This window comes from Antennarius striatus, chromosome 3 (genome assembly GCF_040054535.1).
Source record: "Antennarius striatus isolate MH-2024 chromosome 3, ASM4005453v1, whole genome shotgun sequence".
NCBI classification, from domain to species: Eukaryota; Metazoa; Chordata; class Actinopteri; order Lophiiformes; family Antennariidae; genus Antennarius; species Antennarius striatus.
In genome coordinates, this window is record NC_090778.1 from 22421576 (window position 1) to 22446849 (window position 25274).

Genomic DNA, 25274 nt, shown 5'->3' on the forward strand with positions numbered 1-25274 from the left:
CCCACTCCTCCCATCGTCGACGCAAAGGCCCTCTAATGAAACATAACTATTATCCCCTAATTATAAGGTAATTACATCCAATCACATTTGATCTGAATTTCAATATAGCCCGCTATGCATTGGAGGCACAATGTCTTCATCTCTCAAATATGATGTTATCTCTGCAAAAGACATTATTTTACCACGATATTTTATCGCACACGCCTAAAACTGGACAGAAAACAGATGAACAGACGATTTATAATTGTATTCAAACGTTTTATTTTTACGCCATCTTGCGGTAAAGGCGCGAAAAGACTAGAAGACAAATTATAAATACTGTACATTATTGCTATATACAGTATATACTGTGTGTGTGTGTGTGTGTGTGTGTGTGTGTGTGTGTGTGTGTGTGTGTGTGTGTGTGTGTGTGTGTGGTTATAAGATGGACTAGAAACTAGACGGACACTGCATTTTAAATTCCCTAAACTGTTTTTCCACTTTCAGAAATCCTTGTTAGCAGGTTTGTTCGCAGCTTTGTTCACATCAAATCAAATTCCATTAATCAAAAATTAGAAAATAAAAACCTATAAATCTGTCATCTGTCAGCTGCTTCCCTTCTTTATAAATACATCTTGATGTTCTATTTTTGTATCACTTCTAAAAATGTCTTGATTCCAGGTTTCTATATTCCTAAGACTGTGCAGTAAATACAAAGTTCTATTTCACAAAAAGTCCAGAAGGTGGCGCCTGTGTTATTTTTATGCAGTAGATTAAAGAGGGTTCCTAATGTAGCCGCAAGAGGACACACGCCAGTGTCTTATTGTGCCGGTCCCAAGCCCGGATAAATACAGAGGGTTGCATCAGGAATGGCATCCGGTGTAAAACTTTTGCCAGATCAAACAAGCGAATCAAACCTTCCGGATCGGTCGAGGCCCGAATTAAAAACAACCTCCTTCGGCGCTGTTGACCTACAGGGCGCCGGTGGAAATTGGACTACTGTTGGTCGAAGAAGGAGAAGAGGAAAGTGTGTTCGTAGGAAGAGAGAGAAAAGGAACGCCAAGAGTATATCACTGAGATTAGGGACGTTGAATGTTGGAACTATGACAGGAAAAGGTAGAGAGTTGGTTGACATGATGCAGAGGAGGAAGGTAGACATACTGTGTGTCCAGGAGACTAGGTGGAAAGGTAGCAAGGCTAGAAGTTTAGGAGCAGGGTTCAAGTTGTTCTATCATGGTATAGATAGGAAAAGAAATGGAGTAGGAGTTATCTTGAAGAAGGAGTTCGTTAGGAATGTCCTGGAGGTAAAAAGAGTGTCAGATAGAGTGATGAGTCTGAAACTAGAAATCGAAGGTGTGATGGTCAGTATTGTTAGTGGTTATGCTCCACAGGTAGGATGTGAGCTGGAGGAGAAGGAGAAATTCTGGTTGGACTTTGATGAACTGATGCAGAGCATACGTAGAAATGAGAGAGTTGTCATTGGTGCAGACTTCAATGGACATGTTGGTGCAGGTAACAGAGGTGATGAGGAGGTGATGGGCAGGTTTGGTATCCAGGAGAGGAACGCAGAAGGACAGATGGTAGTTGACTTTGCAAAAAGGATGGAAATGGCTGTAGTGAATACTTTCTTCCAGAAGAGGCAGTAACATAGGGTGACCTGTAAGAGTGGTGGTAGGAGCACACAGGTAGACTACATCTTGTGTAGACGGTGTAATCTGAAGGAGATCAGTCACTGTAAAGTAGAGGTAGGCGACAGTGTAGCCAAACAGCATAGGATGGTGGTGTGTAGGATGACTCTGGTGGTGAGGAAGATGAAGAGGACAAAGGCCGAGCAGACGACGAAATGGTGGAAGCTGAAAAGGAAAGAGTGTTGCATGACTTTTAGGAAGGTGTTGAGACAGGCTCTGGGTGGTCAGGAGGTGCTTCCAGATGACTGGACAACTACGGCTAATGTGATCAGGGAGACAGGTAGGAGAGTACTTGGTGTGTCATCTGGAAAGAAAGTAGATAAGGAGACTTGGTGGTGGAATGAGGAGGTACAGGAGTGTATACAGAGAAAGAGGTTAGCTAAGAGGAAGTGGGACACTGAGAGGACTGAGGAGAGTAGACAGGAGTACAGAGAGATGCAGCGTAAGGTGAAGGTAGAGGTAGCAAAGGCCAAACAAGGGGCTTATGATGACTTGTATGGTAGGTTGGACAGTAAGGAGGGAGAGACTGATCTATACCGGCTGGCAAGACAGACACAGCGATGGGAAGGACGAGCAGCAGGTTAGGGTGATTAAGGATAGGGATGGAAGTCTATTGACAGGTGCCAGTAGTGTGATGGGAAGATGGAAAGAGTACTTTGAAGAGTTGACAAATGTGGAAAATGAGAGAGAGCAAAGACTAGAATAGGTGACTGTTGTGGACCAGGAAGTAGCAAAGATTAGTCAGGATGAAGTGAGGAGGGCATTGAAGAGGATGAAGAGTGGAAAGGCAGTCAGTCCTGATGATATACCTGTAGAGGTTTGGAAGTGTCTAGGAGAGGTGGCTGTAGAGTTTCTGACTGGGTTGTTCAACAAGATCTTAGATAGTGAGAAGATGCCTGAGGAATGGAGGAAAAGTTTGCTGGTGCCCATTTTTAAGAACAAGGGAGATGTGCAGAGTTGTGGCAACTACAGAGGAATAAAGCTGATGAGCCATACAATGAAGTTATGGGAAAGAGTAGTGGAAGCTAGACTAAGGGCCGAAGTGAGCATTTGTGAGCAGCAGTATGGTTTCATGCCAAAAAAGAGTACTACAGATTCAGTATTTGCTTTGAGGATGTACGGAGAAGGCCAGAGGTGTACAAAAGTATGGTGAGACCAGCAATGTTGTTTTGACTAGAGATGGTGTCACTGAGGAAAAGACAGGAGACAGAGCTGGAGGTAGCAGAGATGAAGATGCTGAGGTTCTCTCTGAGTGACCAGGAAGGACAGGATCAGGAATGAGTACATCAGAGGGACAGCACATGTTAGAGGTTTTGGAGATTAAGTCAGAGAGGCCAGACTGAGATGGTTTGGACATGTCCAGAGGAGAGATAGTGAATATATTGGTAGAAGGATGCTGAGTTTTGAACTGCCAGGCAGATAGATAGATAGATAGATGGATAGATAGATAGATAGATAGATAGATAGATAGATAGATAGATAGATAGATAGATAGATAGATGGATGGATGGATGGATGGATGGATGGATGGATGGATGGATGGATGGATGGATGGATGGATGGATGGATGGATGGATGGATGGATGGATGGATGGATAGATAGATAGATAGATAGATAGATAGATAGATAGATAGATAGATAGATAGATAGATAGATAGATAGATAGATAGATAGATAGATAGATAGATAGATAGATAGATAGATAGATAGATAGATAGATAGATAGATAGATAGATAGATAGATACTTACTTTAATAATATGGATGTAGTGAAAGAGGACATGGAGGTAGTTGGTGTGAGAGAAGAGGATGCAGAAGACAGGGTTAGATGGAGGCAACTGATTCTCTGTGGCGACCCCTGAGGGGGAAATCCAAAAGGAAAAGAAGACGAAAATTAAAGAGCGTTCCACATGTATTAAAAATTTTTTGCTTTAATTTAAGAATCAATCAATGTGTGAGTTCAAACTCACCCAGTCTGAAGATGAGGGTTCCCAGAATTCAGTGCACTGGAGTGTGGATTTCCTCTGAGCTACAAGTGAAGTTACACCTTAGGGGATAAACTGTCAGGTAGATCTGGTGGTGAAAGGATGGAGCGATAACACAGGATGACAGACTGAGAAGTACACGAGTGAACCTCCCCCCTCCATCTCCCTTCATAGCAGCTCAATAAGTGGGTTCCTTCTGTGGGTGATCATTCATCCCTGAGTCCAGGTCCCATACTGGCTCGTAATTGTTCATGTCAAATGATACCAGACACATATGTGAACGCATTATTATTGTGACAGGAATATATTGTTTTAGAATATCGTGTTCCCATTCCAGTGAATGGGTCAAAGGAAATGTCAAACCAGTGACGCGACTGAAGCCTACCTGTCCTCTGCAGAGAGGAAAGAGTCCTCTTCTTGCAGAGACTTTATTCTGATTGTTTTTCCACACAAACAACCTCTTTAACCCAGGATTCCCTTGTTCTGGTGACTCAATCCTTGCAGTGGCTGCAGATAATATGAGGTAATAGCATGTCTTATTAAATGTCATGCAAGGACTTCTGCTTGAGTAAACATCACACCAGAGCTCCTCTCCAGCCTGCCCTTCCACTGCATGGCAACAAGTCAACAACAGTAACTATTATGGTATTTATATGTGTGTTTACCTGTTTGAATTCTCACAAAAACAATAAACCTGCACCAGTACAAAGTGGGGAGTCACAGGGATAATCTGTATTGTTCTGTTTCATGACCAAAACAATGAAGGGGGAAGTTGCATTTGCTCACCTTCATGTGCTCAGGAGACCAGAGAGAGGGATATTTACAACGATGGCAACATCATGGAGAAAAAAAATCAGGTTAAACTCAGAAGAGACCTTATATTTTCCATCAACATTACTTTGTCATATCTGTGTCTGTTTGCCCATCAGCAGAGTTCCTGGGCAGGACTGAAAAGCACATGTCCATGTATGATTAGAGTCGACATGCTCCAACAGGCACCGGCGCTTCTGATGGGACAGCTGTCAGGCTGATGTTCTTCTGCCCATGTGTTCCAATATAAATTGACAGAAGAGCATGCAAGAGAATTCCAGATCTATATGGGTTGTTGTTAAGCTTTTGGCCCTCAGGACCCACAATACCTCAGTTGAGAAACTATAGCCTTTTTTTTTCATCTCCTCCCAGTCCAACCTCTGGCAATGAGATGAAATATTGGATCTGATTGAATCTATCTATCAATCTACCAATCTATCTATTTTTCTATCTATCTATCTATCTATCTATCTATCTATCTATCTATCTATCTATCTATCTATCTATCTATCTATCTATCTATCTATCTATCTATCTATCTATCTATCTATCTATCTATCTATCTATCTATCTATCTATCTATCTATCTATCTATCTATCTATCTATCTATCTATCTATCTATCTATCTATCTATCCATCTATCTATTGCACCACCTCCCAGTGTCAGGTGACCCATCTCAGTCATGTGACACCAGGCCTCCCATCTGGCTGCCATTAGCTTTTAAGTGACACTGTTCTGGTCGTGCTGGATGTCTCTTGCCATTTCTCTGTGTTATATCCATTTCCTCAAGTAGCTCCATTTGAAGCACTCTATCTGCTCGGACCTGCTGCCCTCTCATAGATCCAGTTTGCAGTCTTTTAGAAGTGCTCATGCTAAAAGAGGTGGATTTGATTACAAAGTCTTTTTATTAGGTTTTTCCTAATGAGTGCAGTTAATCTGCTGTGATTCTATTCACCAAACTATATTAACACCGGATCAGGAAGATGCGATGGTTCAAGGTGCTTTTTATAGCATATGATTTAAACTTTTGGAAGTTCAAATGTGCGGTTCATTGGTTTGAGCAACATTGTGACATTTTTAATGAATAATTGACTTTTGTCCAGTTTTTTCTTCTTTTTATATTGCATTAACATTCCGCATTATGCTGAGATTCTTCAATAGAGATTATTGCTGACTATTTCAAGGTTTGGCAGCATGAAGGAACTCCAAAAGAATGCTATCAGGATTTAAACTGAACAGAAAAATGTAGAAAACGGTCTTGGTATATACTGTAAATCAGGCCTGTGGTTTAATACCGATAAGTCTAATGTAGTAATCTGGCAGAAACATAAAACCAAAAGACCCAAAATAAAGACCATCTGTGAAGCTAAACTAAAAGCCTTCATTCATCACAAAACACTTGTTCAGGAAGTTCCTGCTCTGGGTAAGAAATGTTCTACATAATAGGCTGCACACAAACCAGCCCACCGCTGTGCTGCTTAATCTTTATGAAAATATAAACATGTTCCTATACTGTGAACATCCTCAACATGTTCATATGGTGTAAAAATCATTCCTTGTACTCAAGGCTTTTTAGTCATGATCATTTTCTTTAGCATTCCATAAAAACAACTCTGAGGAGATTCAAACAAACCATCATGCCATGGCTTGAATAGAGAATAAAAGCAATCACTTTATTTCACAGGAATCCATCACCGGTAGTCCAGAGGTGTTTGTTTGATGTTTATCTATTCATATTGATCAACATCAATCGATCAATTGGTTTTAAACAAGATCTTGTTTCACCTCCTTTGAGAGACATTATTTTCATTTAGCCACGCCCCTTCATCAATCTTATTCTAATAATTTTGTTTCTTGTTTGCTGAGGAAAAATTCAATAGATTCAGTTTATGTCAAAGTGACAGGGCGATCCCATCCAGTTGGACATGATGAAGCCTCGTTAGATGCTGCCATCATCTTCCTCCACCAACAGGTATTCATTCCCAGGCGTCCGCCGAACTCCTCCCACTCGGTCCCGTTAACGCAGCGGGATAAACGTCCTCATCTCCGGTCCGACGTCCCGACAGGACTCAGCAGGGATGGCCAGCACCCTGAACCACCCGGGCTACAGCTCCAACAACGCGGTGCCGGTGCCGATCATCACTCAGACGGACTCCAGGGACAAATGGAGCAAGAAGATGGATTTCCTCCTGTCCGTTATTGGCTTTGCGGTGGATCTGGGAAATGTTTGGAGGTTTCCCTACATATGTTATCAAAACGGGGGCGGTAGGTGTTTAAAGTAGGACTGAATTTAAAAAATTTTTTTTTTTAAAGTTTACCTAAATTGAAATAGAGAAAGTGAAAAGTGTGACCCAGTTTGTAGATTTAAAAAATGAAAGAAAAGAAAAGAAAAAAAAAACAGAATAAAGCTCTGCGTTCGGTACCAAGGTGCTGAAAATGCGCAACTGCAGCTTGAACAACATTTTTTTTTAAAATCTGTTAAAGTTTAGAAAAAATATTTTCCGATATGGTCAGTATTCATTTTATATTTATTTACTTTTATTGATAATTTATGCAAAGCACCAGCTCACAAATCTCAATCAGGATAAGCAGCTTTAAATATACCCACTTTCTTTTTTTTTAGACCTCACGATTTGTGTATTTTCTGCATTTTTTTTAAATATCTTGCTCTTTTTTCAATACTTTTACTTCAGCAACATAGTTCTAACATAATTTGAAGTACGTATTTTAGGAATAAACTGAGGACAATTAAGAACACATCTCTACAGCCAAAAAAGATAAAACGAAGATTAAAAAGTAGATATTTACATATTTTCCTTTTTATGTTTTTGTGTGGGATTTATACAACGAAGTGTTTCAGAAGCTGGTTGAATTCTGTTTAGTATGAACATATATAAATATGTAAATTATTTTCAATGGTTCTATAAAACATAAAAATAAACATTTGTAAAAGTATTAATTCTTGCAGTTGCACGTTTTGAGTTGAAATATAAGAACAAACCCCCATTTAAATAGTGTTTTATTTAATAGTTGCATCAATTAGACCAATGATAAGGCTTATTTTTATTATTAAACAATTTTAGAAAAGAGAGATTCAAGCCGTTTTAATGCTTCACTCTTGAGTTTATCAGTGTCCTCACTTTGTCTTTGCACAAATGACACTTTCATCCTGATTCATACACAATCCCTGTCACCCCCCTCTTGTGTCTCTGTGCAGGGGCTTTCCTTATTCCTTACATCTTGATGGCCATCTTCGGAGGGGTGCCTCTCTTCTACATGGAGCTGGCACTGGGACAGTTCCACAGAACAGGAGCCATATCAATATGGAAACATATCTGTCCCATTTTCAAAGGTAAGATCTCACACTCACTGCTCTGTATCAAATAATCTGAGGAATTCCAGAAACATGCGGTGATATTTTCTCCTCTGCTTCAGGTTTAGGATATGCCATCTGTATCATCGCTCTGTATGTGTCCTTCTACTACAACACCATCATCGCCTGGGCTCTCTTCTACTTCTACTCATCTTTCTCCAGCACTTTGCCTTGGACAAACTGCGACAATGTGTGGAATACCCCTGACTGCACCAACTATTTTGGTGAGGATAACGTCACCTGGTCTAATTCGTCCAGGTCTCCCGCAGAGGAATTTTACACGTAAGTGCATGTAAGTGAGAGTACCAGAAACCGCATATATAAATAGTTTTGCAGTATGTCAATGCAAACATTGTCAGCTAGTGATGTTTGGGAAATCTTGTTCTCTGTGCTAAAAATAGGATGATTTATGTGTTTTGCCGCTACAGGAGGAACGTTTTGGAGATCCACAAGTCAACAGGGCTGAGAAACGTCGGGGGCGTTCGCTGGCAGTTGATGCTCTGCCTTTTCTTAATTTTCACCATTGTATACTTTAGTCTCTGGAAGGGTGTGAAGACCTCAGGGAAGGTGATGTGTAACTGCAGCTTTATCATCATGAAAGTGTAGAACATCACTGTGATTATTGTTTATCTTAATGACATAATTCTACCATTTCTGTGCTCATTTTCCTGAAATGTCATCTTCCACCAGGTAGTATGGGTGACCGCTACTTTACCATACCTCGTGCTTTTCATCTTACTGATTCGAGGTGCTACTCTGCCAGGAGCCTGGAGAGGAGTGGTGTTTTACCTGAAACCCCAGTGGGGAAAGCTGCTGGAGACCAGTGTAAGGCGCGCAAAGTTTGGTTTTTCAGATAAAATTTTTAAAAAAAACACTGATTCCTCTCTGACAAGAAAAACATTGCCTCATTCAGATTCATTTAAAGAATGCCTTTCTTCAGGTTAAAGTGCTTTTAGTTGTTTTTCAGTTAGAGAAAAGCGTGTAGCTCATGTGTCGATGGTACAGGCAAAAAACTTTTCAATCCACAAATATATAAACAACCAGAAATATGATTAAACAGGCAGTAGAATTATGATTCCTCTCATCATTTGTGGCTGTGTCCTAATTTGACAACAAATAAAAATTAAATTAGAGGAAATGACCAGAGAGACATTAGTTTAATATATTTCTCATTATATATCTCTGTTAATACTTTTCATTTCCTCTCTGTAGAATATGCCTATATATTTCCATCTCTATGAAATGCACTCATCCTCCTCTCTGGTTTGCTGTTTGCTAAACGTGTGAGTGCTTTGGTTGGAAGGGAATATGAATAAGATGAAATGAGATGCATAAATAAGCTACAGAGCAGGATAATAAGATGCATAATTGCTTTAGATTTTCTCCCCATTAACAAAGGCCTCCCTTTCTGTCTCACTCACCCATATCCAATGCTGCCCTCCTCTTTTTTTTATGTTGTTCCTCTTCAGATCTTGATGCGTACAGCTGTGGAGTAACTAGGATTTGATAGCAATGACATCGGGGATCAAAATACAAATAATAGAAGATAGGAATATAAAGAAAATTTTTATTATTTAGTACTTTAAAAAAACAGAAACTAGTTCTGTTCAGGTTACAAAAAACTGTTAAATGTCCGCAGGAGCCTAAAAACATCCCAGACGTTATAGAGTTGAGATTTCCAGGTAGCTTTGTGTGTCTTTCCGTGTCTTATTTTGTCTTTTGTAGGTGTGGGTGGATGCTGCTGCTCAGATATTCTTCTCTCTGGGGCCCGGGTTCGGGGTGCTCCTGGCTCTCTCCAGCTACAACCCTTTCACAAATAACTGCTATCGGTAGGAACTGAGGCACTCTGAGTCATGAGAAACCACGGTGCGGTTCGAACACAGTTTCATATGTACAGGCTTAGAATCCAGATATTAAAAAAATCAAAACCCCACCTCCTCTAGAATTTAATGTTTGAGTGGAATGAGTTAACGACGCATTATATGGTGTATATGAAGAGTAGCAGCCATATTGGAATTAACTGGATCACATATATTTAGTTTCAAGGATTAAATTTGGCTACAAATTTAAATTACTATGTTTTCCAACTAGATTTAATTTCTTCCTCAACAGTGATGCAATCGTGACCAGTTTGGTGAACTGTCTGACCAGCTTTTTGTCCGGGTTCGTTATCTTTATGGTGCTTGGCTACATGGCAGAGATGCGAAAAGTGGAGGTTGAGGATGTAGCAAAGGATAAAGGTCAGCAAAAATGTTTTATATTTAAAAATCACGAAAAGGAAAATGTCAAATCCTCACCCTGATGGTTTCACATTCAATATTTTTATGCTTTCAGGACCAAGTTTACTTTTCATCACGTACCCAGAAGCCATTGCAAACATTACGGGCTCCACCTTTTTTTCAATCATCTTTTTTGTGATGATGATCACGCTGGGATTGGACAGCACGGTATGAGCTGAGACCTCTGGAGGCCTTGAGTACATGAAGGACACAGGGTCACTCCATGTATTACACTGAAGGCAATTAACCAACACATCCCATCAAATAATTGCAGTTTTGTACTTTGTCAGCTTTTGACCATTTTACATAAATACAAAGATTATTTAGCTAATGGAACATCTTTTTGCCAGTTTTCTAGCATTTAACATTAATTTTGTTTTCTTGATTATATACAGTATATATATTCTAAACTTTCTCCGTGTGTTTCAGTTTGGTGGTCTGGAGGCGATCATCACTGCCGTGTTGGATGAATATCCGGATCATTTATCTCACCGTCGGGAACATTTTGTTCTGTGCTTGGTAGTTTTCTGCTTTTTGGGCTCTTTGAGCACCCTTACAAATGTAAGTTTTGCACATTTCCATTTGGTTAGAAAACTAAAATTCCAACTTTCCTGAGTTAAAAAAAATAATTGTCTTCTATCACATTTGCTGTGAGGGTCAGGTGGTGGAATTTAAATAACTGAGCTTTGTTGTGGGAAAGACATTTGATGATGTCATGACTAAAATAAAAATGTTTTTGATAGGGTGGTGCCTACGTGGTGAAGCTGCTGGAGGAATTTGGAGTGGGGTGCTCCATCATAGTCGTGGGATTCCTTGAGGCCATTGCAGTTTCCTGGTTCTATGGTATGTAAGAGATTGTTATCAATAATCTGGTTTTCATTTTCTTTAATCTGCATTGTAAATCAATGACCCTCAGTAACAAATGCATTTTTAGCACAGACAAATGTCAACTGTCAGAATTATAATTGTATTTTGTTTGCTTCCAGGTATCAACAGATTTAGCAGCGATGTTCAGGCCATGCTAGGCAAAGCTCCGGGATTATTCTGGAGAGTTTGCTGGGTTGCCATCAGTCCTGCATTTCTAGCAGTAAGATATGAAATATTATGACTACCTTTAGTGGATCACAATGTCTAAATTATTATAATTTTTAATTAGGTAAATTTTACAGTATTTTAATGTTATTGTTAGTTGGTAAATTAGCATTCTCCCGGGAATCACAGAATAAGTTCAGTGTTCTTGAGGGCAGGGGTTACACAACAATTGAACTTCATGAAACAATATACTTCTATATACATCCGATAACTTCATTTCTTTGTTTCTTATTTGCATCCATTTTTCTGCTTGTCTCTCTGTTGGCATTTGCCATTTTTGCAATATTCAGAATTCCTTCTCAATACCCTTCTCAATAATATTGCCCAATAGGAAAGTTACATTAGCATACGGTATATGGACAATTTCAATATGGAAACCTTTATGTGTACCCAGTATATTATATTGAGCTCCCTGCTGAAAGCGCCGTCCCTCACGCTGTTCGACTATAAGTACCCTGACTGGAGCATCACAGTCGGCTACATCATCGACTTGTCTTCCTTTGTGTGGATCCCTATCTACATGGTCTACAAGCTGGTGTGGACGCCAGGATCTCTCAAACAGGTAAGAGGAAGAAGTGCGAGAAAAGAAAGGTGCACCTGAAATCTACCTGAAATTTACCTTGTCCTTCTTTTCCAATGGTCTTGTTTTCAACAGAGGTTAGCGGTGTGTCTCAGGCCAGAGAGGACCATTCCAGACATCCACGCTGATAGCCTCAACTTGGCTACTGTGCCGTGAAAGAATGAAACAAACGAGAAACGCTCTTGTCCCATGCTTGTAGTTTTTTTTATTCAAACCACAGTTTTTTGCTAGACGTTATGACTGTTACCTGCTTGTGATATTGATCTCGCCAACTTTCACTGCACATTCCCAATGCTGCTAAATCTGTCCTCCCAACAACAGCTGAGGTAGAAACAAACATTCTCTTTGCTGTGGTCTGTGTGTATCCAGACCTGCCTGTATTGCCGGGACAGTATGGCGCTTTCACATCATGTACATGTATAATTATTGCTTTTATATGGTTGTAGGAGTCACATTTATTTGTAGGAGTCCACTTTCTCCTTTTGTCAGCTCAAAAAGGCCAAGGAAAACAAAAATGAGTGTTTTATGTGTAACTTCCTGCACATCTTTTCTCCTGCTGTGAGCTGAAAGCAGCTCTGCATACTCAGGTACAGCAGCAGCAGAATCCTCATCAAGGCCAACAGTTCCTCATTATTAGAACAATAATGGCACCAGTGTTTTGCATGTGATTTGACGTAAAGAACCCTCAAACCTTTATACAGAATGTTGTTTATCCACTCAGTAGACTAATGGCATTTCACATTGTTACAGCTATAGTTTTAACGGATATGTGTGTTTTGTGTCAGATATATCCCTTTATTTGTTTACAGTATTTTTCAGCCGGCAAGGAGAAAGGATTAAATGGGCTCAAATCGGAGTCAACTTTACAGTGAATAACAGTTGCACCTTCTTTTGGCAAAAGCTGTACTCTATCTGTATAGAATAGATATGTGCTGTAATAAACTGCTTAAAATAGACTTTCATAAACTTGTATATCTGGTGAAAAAGTGCTGGTTTCCCTACAAGTGTTTTGCGGCGGAGACAAAAGATATATACCATATAAAAGTTCATCATAATATATTTGTACATCCTAGACTTTAGCGTGTTTTTTTAAATTTTGTTTTACATTGTAGAGCACTAGAGCTGGTGTGCTGTCTGGATCAGGGTGCAGCTCACAACCACAAAGTGTTTGATTCTATAAACTCAAAAAAAAAGAACTTTTCCATCCGATCACATCATTTAACTACAAATAGCTTGTTTGTCCTTAATCTGCCTAAATATTATGCCGTATGTGTAGCCCTAGGTGAATTAGGGTTAATATCACAGATCCATAGGTTAATAGATAAAATGCATAAATAGAAGCAGGGCATGTATAGAATGAGTAGGCTATAACAATGTTCTCTTCATGTTGTGTGAAATTCAATGTTTCTGAGTTGGATGATGTTATTGAATTATTGTTTGATGCAAAGTGTGGTGTGTTCGCTTTATTGCCGGGGACACTGTTTGTTTTGCTAATGGGATATATGTAAAAAAAATAAAAATTAAATAATAAAAAAAAAAAACAAGAAAGAAAGAAAAGAAAGAGACTAAACGGACCGGTTGCTTTCATGAACCAATCGGGTGCGGGGGTTGGGGTCAGGTGGCCGGAAGAAGGGAGATCACGTGAAAATAGAAATGAAGCGCGCGCGGGGACGAACGAGAAACGAGACGTTCGCATGTTTTATAGGAAGTGTGGCGGTGTTTAGTCCACGCTTTCCTGAGCTTGTTCCTAAGTTTCTAGTCAGTTTTAAGTCGAGTTCATGTTTGATTGACAACCTGTGGGTTCGGCTGCCCGCGGAGGGAACATTTGTGGACCATTTCCCCGCCGAGGAGCATCCATTCCGGCGGGCTGGGGGTGTGTTTGTGCGGTACTACAAGACGAGGAGCAGCCATCGGAGGGATCCACAAACCCCGGACTACCTGAACCAGGCCTGGACTGGGTATTCAGGAAATTAGCTGCTATCGCCGGCTGACAGTACAATTATTATTTCAGCACCTGTTGGGACTGTTCTTTCATATATTACTGTGTTGTTAAATGTTATTATAATGCCATGTTCTCTTTATTGATACAGAAACGAACCTTGAGTCAAAGTCACCCATAGTGTTTGCTAGGGGCAGCAAACGAGGCTACATATGAACAAAATTGTCAATTTTTAATACTTTTTAACTTTGCCACGTTTTCCAAGAGAACTCTTTACTTTTTATTCAGAGTAATAAGGTGAGGAAGGTGACGATGACTTGCTCTTGTGTGACTCAGTCCTATTTAATCTACTGGTCACATGTGTATAATTGAATCATGTGACACATGACATATTTTAGCTTTGTGTTTCTTTTAAACTCCTGAATTATAGACATGAACAATCACATTGGATAGAGTATCATCTTTAAATATATCATTTAACAACAGTTAAATCGGAGAGTGCAGTGTTTCACTCAACTTCACCACAACTGATACCAGAATAGAAGTGTGTTCCATAGAAAATCACCATTTTTGAGACCGATGACGTTTCGGTGTCATTCTGAATGACTTCAAACTCTGACAAGTCTTGGTTCTAGAAGTAGTCTTGGAATATACTAGATTGGTCATTACTAGAATTCCATAGAAAATCTGTAGTGGAATTTAAAGAAAGCTGTTCTAGTCAGCAGAAGGATGGTCTTCAAAATACAAGAAAAACCTGTCATTAAGGAGTAAAATAATTTTGAGATTGCAATAACCAGTAAATGTCAAAGGAAAAGGAATAACACAGGTTTTATTGAGCTATTTATACTGTTATTCTGTGGTGTTGTTAATGCCAGCAATTGATGGTATATTTTGTTATGAACGTAATGCATAAATAATTGAATTCAGTCATTTTAATTAAAGGTATTTTCAGATATCTTCATATACAGTTGTGCTTTTAATATGCTTGTGCTGGCTGTTAGCTGATGCTTTTCACCTCTGTTAGATATTCTAATCAACAAGCTAAGCAGAGTAGCCTCCACTCTTCAAATGCTCTCCAAACCACTCTTCAGATCTTTATTCAACTGATTTTTACTCCAAGGTAAGCCTGGGCCATCACTTCAAGGACAACAGGTAAAGTAGAGAGAGGTCTGGATCATATGATGTGCCAAAGAGCTGCTGGCTGATAGACTTACAGATCAAAGAGCTTTTGTGTCACTGACTGCTATTGAAGTAGTGAACAGGAACAGGACACACATAAAAGAGACCTTACTAAATAGACAGGCACTTCCACGCACTGCACAGATACTGTTCATTTCCTGACATCTGGGAATCCTGACAAAATGCAGAACAAAGCTGTGATTAAACAGGATGTAGAAGAAATATAAGGAGGAAGGAATGAATGAGGAATTTCAAAGAATCTCTACATGGTATTCTGTCATGCACAGCTATATGTGGTGTTTATGATTACAGTTTATGGTTAAAGTCACCAGGCAAGGATCAATGACTATCGTGCAAATACCTGAAATTACAGAATGTCTCATTGTTGGACATCAGACACACGACTGGTCATCAGCAAACTTCACCATAGCGGATGGGAATGCAGTCATGGGTTAAAAAGGTGATGAAAGCTGGACCGAGCACAAAGCCCTGCGGTACACCTGTCTGGGTTGAGGGTGAATTACAAACGAATGATGCAACACATAAAAAATTGTTTTTCTTCTATTTTTCATGATGAATAACATATATGTCAATTAAAATTAACTTTACTGTCCCTTTAATTTCAGGCTAATGTGAGTGACATTCTTGATGCTATGTAAGGATATGTACAGTATGTTCATAATGCTGTGCATGCACAAGTTCTATAGAGGATGAAGGTAAAGACCACATACATCCGTCAGACACAGTAATTACAGTATATAAGGGTATAACCCTGAGGGGTTTGGCCTTTATATGCATTTTTCATTGCTCTTTGACATTTCGGAAAAGAGAAATGTGATGGAGATGTCACGCCTGTTTGATGAACCAGTAAGAGAAGAGATTTTATAAACTCTGTTTCCACCACATGAAAACAACAAAACGTTTTGGAGTCTGATTTAATCTTCCTATCTTTTTAAATTATTTCTAATTGATCTAAATGAACTTCTTCATTAAGGACAGTGCATTTGACATTTTATTTAAAAGTATAAATAGGATTTAATAACACAATCTATATAAACAAACCAGATGACAAACCCAGAAACCATGATTGAATTTTTCTCTATTTCTTGAAGTTTTGTGGAAAATTAATGAATGATTGAACCACCAGTAATGAAAATAAACCCTATAGCTGCGTCTAACAATTCGATGTAAATACAAGATCACAGCCCTGTTTGGATACGGACAGCAGACGATCAACAAACAAATAAAGGAAGAAAAACACCAAAATTTTCGGAAAACCCATGTGAAGGAGGGAAACAGCGGTGTCGGACGGCTTTTAGGACCCAGATCCTCCAGCGGAAGCAGAAACAGCTCCCTGTCCTCCTCCTCCTCCTCCTCCTGCTCCTCCAGCCTCCACCGCTGTGATGCCGCGTCTCATCCCACCGGCGGTAACGATGTGCTTCGGTGTTCTGTTGGTCACCGGGCAGGAAGACGAGCCCAGAAAGACAGAAACAGCTTATGAGATCTTAGCCAAGCAGAATTTAGGTAAGACCGGATGTTAGTGTGAGGCCTGACTGGACAGGTGACGCTGACAGGGAGGGAGGCCCCTGGGGGTCTTCATAGACATCAGATGGTTCTAATATTTCCTCCTGATTGATATATTTTCACATATCGGTAACAAAGTGTCTGGTGTTGCATTCACGTCCTCGCAGTCACACTGGGCAGCGTCCTCGCCATCCTGCTGCTGCTGCTGATCATCCTGGCTGTGTGTGTCTACAAACCGCTGTCCCGTCGGTGAAACAGTCCCGGGAGACTCGGAGACAAACCCCCTGTCCGGCCTGTGTGACGTCACAGACAGAACCGAGGAGCCGGAGTGCGCGCCGCCACTTCCGGACTGGATCAGAGCGGAGAGGTCATCCAGTCATTTAGACTGGGATTATGGAGCTGCACATGTCTCTATTTAATGTAATGTGTGATTTATCTCAACAGGCATAAAGTTTATGACTTAACATCTGAAACATAATGAAATTAGTTCACTTGTTTCCTGGTGTCTTCCTGTTGTGTTGCATAAATACAAACTGTCACATTCAATCTTAATGGAAATAAAGTGCTTTTATTTTAAAAACATCTTGAAACAGACACATTTTCCTAAAACTTTACATATTAAAAAAAACACTTTGCAGCTGGAACAGTTCATTATAAAGGTCTGCATTAAATTAAACAAGCTTTTTAATCTACTGCTCAGAACGTTTGGAACTTAGTGGCCTAGCTTTCAAACGTCAAAGACTGCAAGTCAGACACAGCGATTCGGACAACTTTGATAAGTGGTTTGGCTGTCAGTAAAATCAACTACAGTGGTTAAAGCTACTAATTTGGCCTCACCCTCATACAAATGAAACGTCTTTTAAATTGCTTTAAAAAAAAAAAGGTTCAAAAGCTTAGTCTGAGTGGCACCACCTTTTGGCCGGACATGTTTGGATCAAAGCAATCCATTGGCACATGCTGAAGAAACTAAACTAGAATGAATATGCTTTACATTTTTGTGTCTACGGTGTCTTTTCTTCTGCCAGGAGGTCTGAAGTTGTTCATGGCTACAAAAGGTTAACAGATTCTAAATCTCTGCAGCACCAGTTGCATGACTTTTTACTGCATTTTGAGTGTTTTTTTAACCAAAGTGATGATGCTTGAGACGGAGAATCACTGATCCGACTAAATATTTATCACAAAACATTTAGCTAAGAACGTTGAAACCCAATCCTTTTAGCATCAGAGATTTTACATCAACACGCAGCTGATTCCCTGCTGAAGCTGCTGCCCCCACAACCTGGCTACGGACGAATGGATGAAGACGGATGCAGCTGATTTGGTTCCTCACATGTTTTCCTTTATCAGTCTCGTGAGTCATTCACAGAAAACAAAACCACTAATTTCTGACTCAATGACTTAATGTCAATATGGAATGGAGCAATAAGTGTGAGTGAGACCCTTTCACGCCAAAGAAACATATTTACAACTGATAACCAAATTAATTTCAATGTAATGGAAAGATATGTATAACTGGAACCCTGAGATATCTGTAGTGTGAGTCTAATATTGTTAAAAAAATGTGACCCTGCAGGTGGACTTCACCCTGAAAACACACAAATCTGTCCTTTAGCTCCACAGCACTGGATTCTTCCTATCATAATGAATCATTTCTAAAAACCAGGGGGACCTTCAAGCCAAATCTGAACGCCAGACATTATGAAGTCACTCTGAGCAGTCAAACATTCTCAAGTCTATAAACCCTCATGAAAAGAATTATTGCGACTCCTAATTGGAAAAGAAAATTAATAGAGACTCTGACACTGCTTGTGGAAGGACGAATGAGCCGTCACACGAAGAATTCTGCTTTTGCATAGATGACTACAATGGATTAGAAGGTATGTTTGAGGCAAGGTGGTTGATTCCGGATCCGTTATTCCCTAAATCCTTTTTATTTCTCAGTGAGTGATAACTGCAAAATCCTCTCTAGCTCCTCTTCCTCCTCCTTCCTCATCCTCTCCTCTTCTGCTTGACTTTGCGCAGAAAGCTCCAGAGCCAGGCGGAGATCAGTGTCGGGGCCATTGGAAGAGGTGGCGCTGTGAGGGCTGGGGGTGTCTCCGAGCTCCACTAACACCCCCTCTGGGACACTCCTGGAATGACATACGGGGAGAGTGAGGCTCAGCTCTTTCCTGGCTTCTTCTGACATACAAAGATTTGTCACAACTGCGGCTCGATCCTTTCACCACATGTTATTATGAACACAACAGCAGCGACCTTAAACTGTGATCCTACCTGTCACTCTGGCTTCTTGGCATCATGCCGTTGAATTCACCACTGGTTTCCTCCTGCGATGACATCAGGAGCATTTTAAGGATGCCGAAAAGATAACAGGAGAGGGAAACGATGAGGCTGGATGTGGGGGTGTTGAGCTGAGAGAGAGGGAAGCTCTCACCTGGCCCGGGAAGATGTGAGACTCCAACAGACTCTGATGGATGGCGTACTGTAAAAGGTCCTCCTCATTGTTGGACACAGGTGTGGGTCGATTGCCTCCTCGCCGGTGGTAACTCCTGGGCACCTCAAACACGGTTGGACTCACTTGGAATGGAGGCAGCGCTGGATGGATAGATGGATGTACAGCAGATCAGCAATCTCGGATGTGGAAATATGTTAATGTACACTCATCGATAGAGATTCATCTGTCCAGATTCCAACCTGCAGCATCTTCGTCCTCTCTGGAGGTCGTTGGGGTAGCTGCTGGTGTTGCATTCGCCTCCTCCTCAGTAGGGCATTTATTGACATTACCAAATGTAATCCTGGCGTTCAGCACATGAAACAGGGGGATCTCTGCAAGAGATTAAATGTAAAAACTTCAGCGGGAATTTGATAGCAGCTTAATGTGGATCTTCAAAGAGCAACTTCTTTAAATCTGCAGAAATAACATGCACCTATTTTAACAGGAAACCCAGGGGGAAATTTCAGGTTGATGAAGTCTCGTAGCCGTGCAAAATGAGAACTTGTCCGAGCCATGAGGTCAATTATGGGGGTCACCTGCTCCACAAAGGACAGGGGATGCTCTTCACTCATCCACAATGTACCTTTGAACCTATGAGAAAAAATGAAGAAGAATGTGTAAACAACCTTCTTTCTTGATGTAGTTTTAAAAAAAAAGGAGTTATGAAGGATAAAATGAGGCATTAAAAGCTATAAAACTAACTTCTGTGTTCGAATGCTCAGCTCAATAGGACGGCCGATGTCTCTGTTCCCCAGGATAAAGTCGGGATTGAAATATTCCTCTGGAGTGATGGCAGTGGGATTGTTGGCAGTAGCGTATTCCAGAGTCAGATCCTGTAAATACAGTTAATCATCTCAAATCTGCCGTCAGGTGGAAATCGAATACATTTACTGTGATGACTACATGCTAAATGTCTCACCCCTTGTGCACTAATGTGCTGCTCCACGGTCCCGAGCAGAGACCCTAAAATGTTCCTTTCACCTGTGAACAAAAAATATCAAAAAACATTTCACTTCACTTCTCAAATTCATTCAGTACACATTAAAAATAAACATGCATTTAAGTACAACACTGACTTTTTATTCTTGTTTTTTCTTCGTCTGTGAGATGCTCCGTCCTTGTCCTGATGACCACATTTACATTGTTCACACTGAAAACCTGAAAACAACAACCGGAGTGTCACGTCAGGTGTGATGTTAAACAGGCTGCACAATCTCTCATTGTCACAGCACTGAAGATATGAAAAGAAAACAACAACTTCCGCTAACCTTTGCTTCGAATCCATTGACCTCTTCGGTTTTGTCGCTCCTCCAGCCCCATATGCCCGACTTGCTCCTGTGAAAACAAACATGTCATTACTGACAAAACTCACAGTTATTACCTGAGCTGGAAGTTTGGAGTCAGGGTAAAACTTTCCTCATCAGCTCAACTAAAACAGTCAAGCTGCTGAACAGAATCAGAACAGCAATACGGGGAAAAAACCCAGGAGTCACAAGTCACTTTAGTGACGATATCAGACTATAACAGATTACTGATGATGCATTCGTTCTGTGTGAGAGCAGCTGCAATGACTTGATGGATTTTCAAACTTATCGCAAAAAAACTAAACATAAAATTATCCATGCAGGTTAAATGATCAATTTCTTCATTTTTAATCATTTGGTACTGATAGCCTATTGAAAGTGGAGGACATTGAGTTTTTGGAGCGGTCTATCACAGACAGTGATCGTCTCAATAAATTAGTCCAAAATGAGACTAAATGGATTTTTTAATTGGAGGCTTTGGTGTAACACAAGTTTTGGTAACCTGAAGAATTCCTGTCATTGCTACTGCTTGCAGTAAGGCTTTTATGATTTTGACCAGTAGAAGAAACCACAGCCTTTCATTCATGCTTTTCCTGTCATGCCCTGAAGGAGAATTGTTCAAAGATAAAACCGGTTGGTAGTTTCCTCATTTTGAGAAAAATACTTGAATGAATGCTGGTGTGTCAGAAGTATGCGGAGGGATGTTTCTTTTACCTTCTTTGTACCTGTTAAACTTCTAGTGCACCTGGACATTTAGACTTTTGTACTTTTCATTTCCTCAGAGGTAATGACATTAAAACAAGCGTGTGATGTCACTGACATTCATAAGAATGAGAGCGTATATGAATGGTGCCACAAAAGACAAAACAGATAGTCTTACCTCTCAAAAGCAATATCCTTGGTGTCCAAGTAGGTGTTGACAATAGGACTTGTCAACCTTTTGGCCACTTCCTGTTCGGCTGGCTGCATCGACTCCAGTGTGACATCCTCCATTTCTTGATATATGTTGAAGCTATCAGTGTCCACCACTTCATCGTCATGGTTAACTTCCATCAACTCCGCATAAGAATCTGGAAAAAATCAAGAACAAAATTTTTTGAATTTCACACAACTGGTACAAATCACAAAGAAGAGTTTGAAAATGTTGATCTATGTAAGAGAGTAAATCACACACCCTCTCCTCTGAAGATGTAACTTCTCCTCCCTCTGATCCAGGTCATGTTTTCAAAGCCGAGAAGGGTGGCGTCTACTCGTAAGCTGGCGCCACTTTTCCAAATGCGACAAACATCACTTGGACAAACCCGGGACAGAAGAGGGACTAACGAAAAGAAAAAAATGTATCCTTACTAAACCAAGAATTGTTTTCTAGTAAGACTGGATGAAACCTCCTAGTTGACAAAGACTGTACTTTCCATAATGGAAGAAAGAAAAACTACTGATAATCACCCCGTTCCTCACGAACAAGTTACCATGCATACAGTTTATGCAGTTGGGCTGAACAAAATGAAAATATGCTCTGACGGGCATATCTTGTGACAAGAGTCACGATTTTACCAGGTTTGCTTTTAATTTTCATTGTAAATATTAAAAGCAATGATGATGTGACTTTTCTGAAGTCTATATGTTACCTCGTGTCAGAAGAGCATGATTTATAGAATAAGCATCTCTGTACTATCAAAGTTCTTCACTTCTAAACATGTGTTGTAAAGCATTTACCTTTAATGAAAACACAGCTCTTGTATACTGAAAACAGCCATATTGCTATTTTGATCACCTGTCTGGCTCTAATATCAACATGCTAATAGAACTTACTCCAACTGGTGAACTCCCACTTCATTTCCATGTAGAAGTCTGGAGACTGTGGAGAACAACATGCACAAAGCATTCATTTTCAATGCCTAAAGATTTTTGCAGATGGATGGCAAGACGACAACAAACTACAAATGAAAAACCTCTCGGATCTTCGATAGCAGCTCAGGCACTCCCCCCAGGGCAGACGAGGCTTTGAGGTAGTCTCTTCGTTGAAGCACTAACTGAACCATCTCTGGATCTCCAGTGCTGACAGCCTCCTGCAGAACTTTGATGAAACAGATGGATATAAAGAAATCACTAAAACTTTTCATTTGACAGCCTCTCATTGCTGGAGAAGGACAATTGAAACTTTGTGATGATAACCATCCCAACCAAGGAAGGTCCAAATGTTTTATAGCTGTAGCGCGTTTTTTAAAAAAACTTAGTAACCAGCAAATAATACGTAGGCTAATATTAAAACTTTAATTAAACAAGGCTCAAATCTGAAGCATATCTGCTTTATAAGTGAAGAAAACATTCAGGTGATTCTTGAATTCTTTGCCTGTTATGCTGCAGGTTTTTGTGACTCACCCGTCCAGTTCTTGGCATTTTCTTTCGTCACTTCCGCAGCATGTCGTAGAAGGACTCTCACTGACTCTAGGTGTCCAAGTGACACAGCCAGGTGCAGAGGTGTCCGACCTCTGGGATCCACGGCCTCAATGTCATTCTGTGCAAATCAGGGAGACATACACACATTAATCCCGTATCTTAATTTGAGAGAAAAAGTCCTGGCAACCATTTACATGAAATACGGCAGTATCTACATGACAACCGGTTGAACATGAGAGCTTGGCCTGGTCATGTGACCTCACTTGAAGCCAAGAGCCTTTGGATTATAGCTCAGAGTCAGAGTACAGCACTTCAACTAAGGTCATCACTGACAATGATACAGGACTGTTGTAATGAGTAGACCGGTAAGGCTGAGCATTATGCCTGATCCTAAAATGAGTAACGATACTGGAGTAAACCATTTAACAACACTACTGTGTGGTGTCATTAGTGACATGATAATAGTAATTTACTACAAGTATGTAAAACTGTGACAATAAATAGTGAAAGAAAATATCAGGGAAGGAACTGATCTACTGTATTCAAGTGAAAATCTCACATTCAACCTCTGACAACATTGCACTTGTCGATCCACCTTATTGCTGATCGTATTTTCATAGTATAATAAGACAGATAGGCGGCACGGTGGTGCATGGGATAGTTCTGTCGCCACACAGCAAGGTGGTTCTCGGTTTAATTCCCGCTCTGTGCGGCGTTTGCGTGTTGTCCCCGTGTCAGCGTGAGTTCTCTCCGGGTTCTGCGGCTTCCTCCCACTCTTTCAGGTGAATTGGCCAGTTTAAAATTGACCGAAGGTGTGAGTATGTGCTTGTCTCTCTATGTGGCTCTGCAACACACTGGCATCTCGCCCATAGTGTCCCCTGCCTCATGCCCCCAGTTAGCTGGGATAGGCTCCATTCATTTATTGGCATTGACGATGAATGAATGAATGAATGAATGAATAAGACAGTATAATTAACACATTTCTGGTCAAACAAAAGCCCAGACAGATTTTTAAATTTGTGAAAGCTATAAAAATGGAGAACACCAAAGCCAGGTTGTTTTAAACAAAAGCGCTGCATAAATATGACACAAACCAAGGCCTGGCCTTGGAGCTTCAAATGACAGTGACACGGCTCCAGAATATGCATTAACAAAAGTAAACAGTGCCCCTCTTTCAACTAACATTAGCTAACCACACCTGCCTACAAAATTTGAATGTAAACGGCAGAAAACATCTATTACTGTAGTTATTTACCCAAAGGCATAACTGTACTGGATCATTTTAGACAGTGTTAAAAGCAGATAAAAAGCAATAGAATAACAAGACAAACATAATAATCACTATAAACCATTGGGTGTACTGAGTATAAAGCGTTCAATTATGTTCAAAAAATACGCCACTGTTGCGTCTAATTAATCCAACAAAGTGGGTGCTACAGTACATCTAACATGTCATCTTAATAAGTGTAAACATATAAATCTTATAATGTTGATTATAATATAAATCTTATAATCTCTTATAATGTTGATGATTAATTGCTGTGCCTGATGAATAGAGTCCATACCATGGTAGTGTGTGACACTGTGGAGCATCTGTCAACACGACCGGCCTACTTTAACAGGATAGCTGCGGGACATCATCACCCACTGGCTTCGACTATTTGTGACACGTTGGTTTTGTGACATGTTCGGTGTTACCGACCTGTGGCAGTGCTATTTGTTCCTCCAGCCTCCTGTAGTCGTTCTCCCACACCGCGGAATGCAGGGGGAACTTCACTCGGACGTCTTCGCTAACGTTAGCCGTTGACATCTTCCACTACATGAATCCGCTTAACGCGACGTTAGCAAGCTTTTAATAATTACAGCCATTGGGAGAACTACTACAATCACACGCTACCTTTACCAAAACGTACAGTTAATGTGATAAACGCTCCTATTTTTATTTTTTTTTAACAACAACAACAATGTCGAAATATTCACACCGGTAACAAACTTTTCACCAAACCTTCCCGTAAATAAAACTTTTGAACAAGGAAGTGCTACGAGCGCAACCAATGAGAGAGGGGAGGAATAATGTATGTATGATCCAATTAATATTGATTGATGTGTGGTGTTTTTAAAAAGATTTATAATTTGCAGCATATTATTTGCATTGTGAAGTATATGTTAATTTGCTAGATTCACAATAGAAGCGTGGTTTATAAATAAAACATGGTGTTTCAAAAACACAGAATGGTTCGTTCCAGTTGGACAGAACCATCAAAGCTTTTTACGTGGGGGTGCAAAGTATGTCAACAAAGGTGTACAGTAACTCTTACAAACCTGGTTTGCGCATTTATCTATTAACGTGTTACTTGAGATTTTTTATGTATAAAGCTCTATGGTAGCGTATATAACAAAAAACTCGTAAATATCCCCAGAACAATATACCCATAATGATGTAATGAGATTTTACATCGCGGGAGGAACAAGGAAACAAAAATCCGAAACTTACGTAATAATGTACAATAATATCAGTTCGTCATTTTAAAGTGTATTGATCACGAGTGAGATGTACACCATGTACTTTAATGGTACTTTAAAACGTCATGCATTTTTACAGCTTGTTGCTGTTCTGCTGTTTTTTTATACATGTCAAATGGTTAATCT

The 25274-nt window shown here is 40.2% G+C and overlaps 2 protein-coding genes across 2 annotated transcripts; one reads left to right on the forward strand and one right to left on the reverse strand.

Annotated features, from left to right (window-relative positions):
* Positions 1-6605: 6605 nt before the first annotated feature.
* Positions 6606-14539, forward strand: slc6a4b (solute carrier family 6 member 4b). The gene is made up of 13 exons (XM_068311033.1): positions 6606-6729; positions 7682-7816; positions 7900-8119; positions 8266-8404; positions 8528-8662; positions 9563-9666; positions 9950-10077; positions 10172-10284; positions 10546-10677; positions 10860-10959; positions 11103-11203; positions 11603-11770; positions 11864-14539. Exons 1-13 carry the CDS (start codon positions 6642-6644, stop codon positions 11942-11944), a joined length of 1644 nt encoding a protein of 547 aa, XP_068167134.1. The 5' UTR covers positions 6606-6641; the 3' UTR covers positions 11945-14539.
* A 2449-nt stretch (positions 14540-16988) lies between these two features.
* ankrd13a (ankyrin repeat domain 13A) lies at positions 16989-24634 on the reverse strand. Its single transcript, XM_068309921.1, has 15 exons — positions 24328-24634; positions 22608-22743; positions 22178-22302; positions 22038-22083; positions 21400-21543; positions 21106-21295; positions 20190-20256; positions 19998-20079; positions 19841-19902; positions 19624-19754; positions 19355-19512; positions 19122-19253; positions 18862-19022; positions 18702-18754; positions 16989-18559 (listed from the first exon to the last, which is right to left on the reverse strand). The coding sequence occupies exons 1-15, from the start codon at positions 24433-24435 to the stop codon at positions 18361-18363; spliced, it is 1794 nt and encodes a 597-aa protein (XP_068166022.1). The 5' UTR covers positions 24436-24634; the 3' UTR covers positions 16989-18360.
* Between the last annotated feature and the right edge of the window lie 640 nt (positions 24635-25274).